This window comes from Salvelinus alpinus, unplaced genomic scaffold (assembly GCF_045679555.1).
Source record: "Salvelinus alpinus unplaced genomic scaffold, SLU_Salpinus.1 scaffold_40, whole genome shotgun sequence".
In the NCBI taxonomy this organism is placed as follows: Eukaryota; Metazoa; Chordata; class Actinopteri; order Salmoniformes; family Salmonidae; genus Salvelinus; species Salvelinus alpinus.
Genome location: NW_027255981.1, coordinates 1,837,881 through 1,842,427, shown reverse-complemented (window position 1 = coordinate 1,842,427; position 4,547 = coordinate 1,837,881). Strand labels below are relative to the sequence as shown.

The following is a 4,547-nucleotide window of genomic DNA, read 5'->3' as shown; positions in this document are numbered from 1 at the left end:
TGTATCTCAATACCTATTCAACAGTGCCCCCCGTTGGTCGATTAAATATTGCACGGGAATCAGTCAGACTCAGAGTAGCTAGCTAGCTAACAGTACACAACTAAAACCCACGTGGATAACTTCTTGGGCTGGTTGCTATTATACTTCGTTTCTAAGTAAGGATCGTCGTTCATATAATGGTAGGTCGTTAACGTACCTACTTAATAACTCTTCTGCCAAAAACAATACCGTGTTATATCCACCGTTGTTGTTAGTTTGACTTTTTTATTGCAAGCTAGCCACTATAGCTAACGTTAACTAGTAACATTAGCCATGCAAGACAAGGCCTCTCTAAAGCCTGGTACTCGAGTTGTGTTCTATTCGGGGGGAGAGTGAACGCCGGGGACTTGCGTTGAGAGACATTATTTCTGCATGTCACAAAATAAAAGCTACAGTATTTATGTAGGCGTAACAGCAATAGTTGGCTACCATACTTACCGTTCCACCAAGGAGTGGCTTTCCAATGTAGCGCACGGCAATTTGTTTTTAGGGGTTTTATGTAACCTTTCTCGGCATAGGCAGGTGAGCCAATCAATCACATTTATTTATAAAGCCACCGTTTTTCCAAGGACTCTAAATACGCGTGCTGTTTCTGGTACCTGTGTGTCTACGTGTTGCTAGAACGTGCAGCCTCATAGCAACATGTTAGGTGTAGAGGTGTTTCACCCTTTGTTGTTATTGTTTAAAATCGACTTTCTCAAAGTAGGCTACCTAAATCTATTTCAGGCCACATACACTTTGTAAGCGAGTGAGCTAAGGCTTACAACTCCTTTGTTTCTTTTCACAGTCCACAATGTCCTCCGGGCACCAGAAAGCAACGATGAAGCGAAAGCAACATCAAGAAGTGGCTGTCACTGTGTCTAGGTTGGATAACAAGTCAAAAAAGACCAAAAGTCTGTCAAATAAAGCCCCTGACAGTAGTGGTGAAGACTCTGAACTGGAAGAAAACTTTGCCTTACTCAGTAAAAAGAGCTCCTCAGGTATGAGCCAGGAAGAGTCTGGCCGAGAGGAAGAGGAGTACAGTTTGAGTGGTGGAGAGGCTCTTGAGGATGACAGTGAAGAAGAGGCTAATGATGAAGATGATGCAGAGGTTGAAAATGCAGAGAGTGATGGTGTTGACCAGACAGGTTTGGGTAGTGACACTGAGGACTCTGAGGATGTCGATGATGACGCAGATCAACCGGAATTGGTAAACAGCAGTGGTGAAATACAAACAGAAGACGGCATTAAAAAAGGTAAATCGTATGCGTAGTTTCATTCACTGCAGTTGAACTCCCAGGAACAAATGTTAGGTCTTTTTATTTTATTTATTTAACCATTATTTAACTAGGCAAGTCAGTTAAGAACTAATTCTTATTTACAATGACGGTCTATAGGATAGTTTGGTGTGTTTTCCATCTCATTTATGAAGAACAAGTCCTATATCCATACAGAATTATAACTATACAATTTGTAACCAAATGGAAATTGTCTGCGTTTGAAGATTCAATTTATAATTTATACATAATAAGATTATAAAATATTCTCGACTAGTGAAATGTCATGTATTCTAAGCGAGCCAGTGAATCCTTCATTTTTCTTTATGACTTTTACAGAGCTTTCAACAATGTCTTTTGAGGACATTATGAAGCTTCAAAACAAGGTGGGGACAAAGGTCTACAATGAAATAGCCTACGGAACAACCAAGGCTAAACAAACTCCCACAAAGAAACGCCTCAACAAGAATAGGTAATGTCCAATTGTCTGTTCCCCTTCATGCATTAGAATAAGGCCATTCCAATAGCTGAGTTGGAGCATGGATGGCACTCTAAATATGTGTTATGGGTTTTCGATTCCTTTGTGAACCTTATTGTATGTGTTTTTATTCAGTATATGTTGAGCGTACGTCATTTTGGAGAAAATCTGTTATTTCATTACTGTGGGGGATGGTGTATGTATTTAAACTCCTAACAATCCTTTCTCAAACATTGTTTTTCTCTTTAAGGCCAATGGAGATATCAGCCAAGAGGCCCGCCCCTTTTCTCAGACAAGTAGTTCCTGTCAAGAAATCCGTAAGGCTCTTCTGAAGTATTTTGTAGATTGACATCTCCAAAATGTTGCTTTTGACCTCTCAAACCATCTTGTTGCATGCTGTCTTTTATTTATTTAACTGGGCAAGTCAGTTAAGAACAAATTCATATTTACAATGACGGCCTACTTGGGAACAGTGGGTTAACTGCCTTGTTCAGGGGCAGAACGACAAATTTTTACCTTGTCAGCTCGGGGATTCGGTTGCTGGACCCAACGCTCTAACCACTAGGCTACCTGCCGCCCCAGGTGTAATTGTAATCGTTTGTCACTTTTCCCCCCCTCTCAGGTGTCAAGAGATCCTCGATTTGACGATCTGTCCGGTGAATACAAACCGGAGATCTTTGAGAAAACATACAGATTCATCACCGACATCAAACAGCGCGAGAGAGATGTGTGTGAACGATCAATTCTAATCAGTCCATATTTGTCTAGTCCATATCAGTCCGTTTTTCATTTTAGACAACATACATTTTAAATAGGACTTGTTCTGCATTATCTCTTGTACAACATGGTCCTGCTTGTCCTCAAGATTTTTTACATTTGACTATCACTGAATTTAATTGTGTTCATTCTTTGTGGTATATATATAGGTAGTGCAGAAGAAGCTCAAGAAACCAATGAAGGGCAACCAGAAGAAGGAGAAACTTCAGTTCCTGTTGAAAAGAATGGTGAGTTAACTGCTGAACACACACACAACCATGCAAAGTAGTTTTAGAATGAGGGCTGCTTTTTCTATATAATTCACCCGACTCCTTCTCATATTCAGGAGAACCAGGAGCGGGCCCGGAAGAGCCGGGAACAGCAGCGTGAGAAGGAGCTAGAGTTCAAGAGGAAGCAGAGAGAGATGGCGGGCCAGGGACTGAAGCCTTTCTTCCTCAAGAAATGTAAGTTGGGATGTAAAAGCGTGACATTCTATTCTATTTCTTCTACTCTGAAGTCTATTTATTCTTCTCTATAGACATTATTTTTCTATGTTGTAAAGCTCTTAACTTCAAATATGATACAGTTCTATAATCAAGGCAACAACAATGCAATATCGTTGAACCGCTCTCAGAATTTGCCACTAGACTATAATACAATGCTGTACCCTGTTTGGTTGGGTGGGGAATCTCATGTTTTTTTCACATTGTAAATCAGACATATTACAATGGAATAAGAGACTGTATCGCTGTCCAAACGTCATCTTCATTGACCACAAGACTCTGGTTGTAGTAATGCCATTACGGTGAAAGCGCAGATAGGATACTCAAAAGCCTTACTCTGCTCTCTTAACCCTCTCACAGCTGACAAGAAGAAGCTGGAGCTGGCAGAGAAGTACAGCGAACTGAAGAAGAGCGGCAAGCTGGAAAACTTCCTCAGCAAGAAGAGGAAGAGGAATGCTGGCAAAGACCGCAGGAAGCTGCCTTTCCAGCAGAAGTGACTGTCCTGATTGGGACATTTTGGCCTCAGAAACTGGCCCAGGAACAGTCTTGCTCTTTTCTTTGTCCTTTATGATGATGATGGTGGGACATTTTGGCCTCAGAAGCTGTCCCAGCAACAGTTTACACTGCTTTGTTTTTACTAAGGGCCAATCTACCAAGGGGCCGCTCTTCTATCTTGAGATTCATGTGAGTAAGTTGAACTGGTCCGAATCCCATTAACAATGTATGATTTATGTGAGAGTCTCAGATGCTTGCATGCATCTTAAGTTTGGACTGAGCCAATAAGGTTAGGAGAGGGCTGAAAGAGTGAAGCCAAGCGAATGCGGCCCTATCATGGCCATGGAGGTGTCCCATGGGAGAGGACTTAATCACAACTATGGTATATTATCTAGTACTTCATATCGTCTTCCCGTATTTGCTCACCGGCGAGGAATTTCTGAAAGCACACTGTTGATTTTGTATGTTTTTATGAGGACTTCCAATGCAAATACGTATGGTTTGTATGTATCATGTTATTTCATTGGAACATGCAGAAGGGTCATTTTTGTATGAAATATATACGTCATTGCCAATATCATGAGTGTCAATCCTCTCCTCAACCAAACCTAGCATCTATGTTATGATCATTCATTGACAAACTTGGTTGGATGGCACTTAAGTGCACTCACATTGTCAAATCAATGTTTTCACCAATGATGAGTCACAAAATGGATCAGATGGGTGTAGTTCAAGACTGTATCCTGACTAAAAACTGTTTTTGTTTATTAAATGGGTTTACTTGCAAGACAATGGGTTAGATGGGTCATTGAATGGGAGTTCAAATACTAAGGCTGTTCTTGATTGAGCCTGCCTGTTTTAATGGAACCAGTGATCCCAGAAGTACAAACTCCAGGCAGGCTAAAGCCAACTCTGAAATAATTTGAAAGCTTTCAAATTGTGTTAGTGAGTGAATCTGTCCCATGATTATGAGATTGAGAGATTAAGTTAAAATATTCCAGTATATCCCCAAAAATATGG

General features: G+C 40.8%; 1 protein-coding gene across 2 annotated transcripts; it reads left to right on the top strand.

Annotated features, from left to right (window-relative positions):
• On the top strand, positions 1 to 4,319 carry rrp36 (ribosomal RNA processing 36). 2 transcript variants are annotated; one of them, XM_071388381.1, is made up of 8 exons: positions 1 to 179; positions 827 to 1,274; positions 1,635 to 1,767; positions 2,024 to 2,090; positions 2,396 to 2,500; positions 2,700 to 2,777; positions 2,876 to 2,993; positions 3,393 to 4,319. In XM_071388381.1, the coding sequence occupies exons 1-8, from the start codon at positions 177 to 179 to the stop codon at positions 3,527 to 3,529; spliced, it is 1,089 nt and encodes a 362-aa protein (XP_071244482.1). In that variant the 5' UTR covers positions 1 to 176; the 3' UTR covers positions 3,530 to 4,319. The 2 variants fall into 2 exon arrangements, with proteins under 2 accessions (XP_071244482.1, XP_071244483.1); XM_071388382.1 differs by having other exon boundaries at positions 65 to 155.
• The last annotated feature ends 228 nt before the right edge of the window (positions 4,320 to 4,547 follow it).

Coding starts and splice junctions, on each gene's coding strand:
- rrp36 (XM_071388381.1), top strand. Junction 2,778..2,875: donor AGTTCCTGTTGAAAAGAATG/GTGAGTTAACTG, acceptor TCTCATATTCAG/GAGAACCAGGAGCGGGCCCG. Junction 2,994..3,392: donor GCCTTTCTTCCTCAAGAAAT/GTAAGTTGGGAT, acceptor ACCCTCTCACAG/CTGACAAGAAGAAGCTGGAG.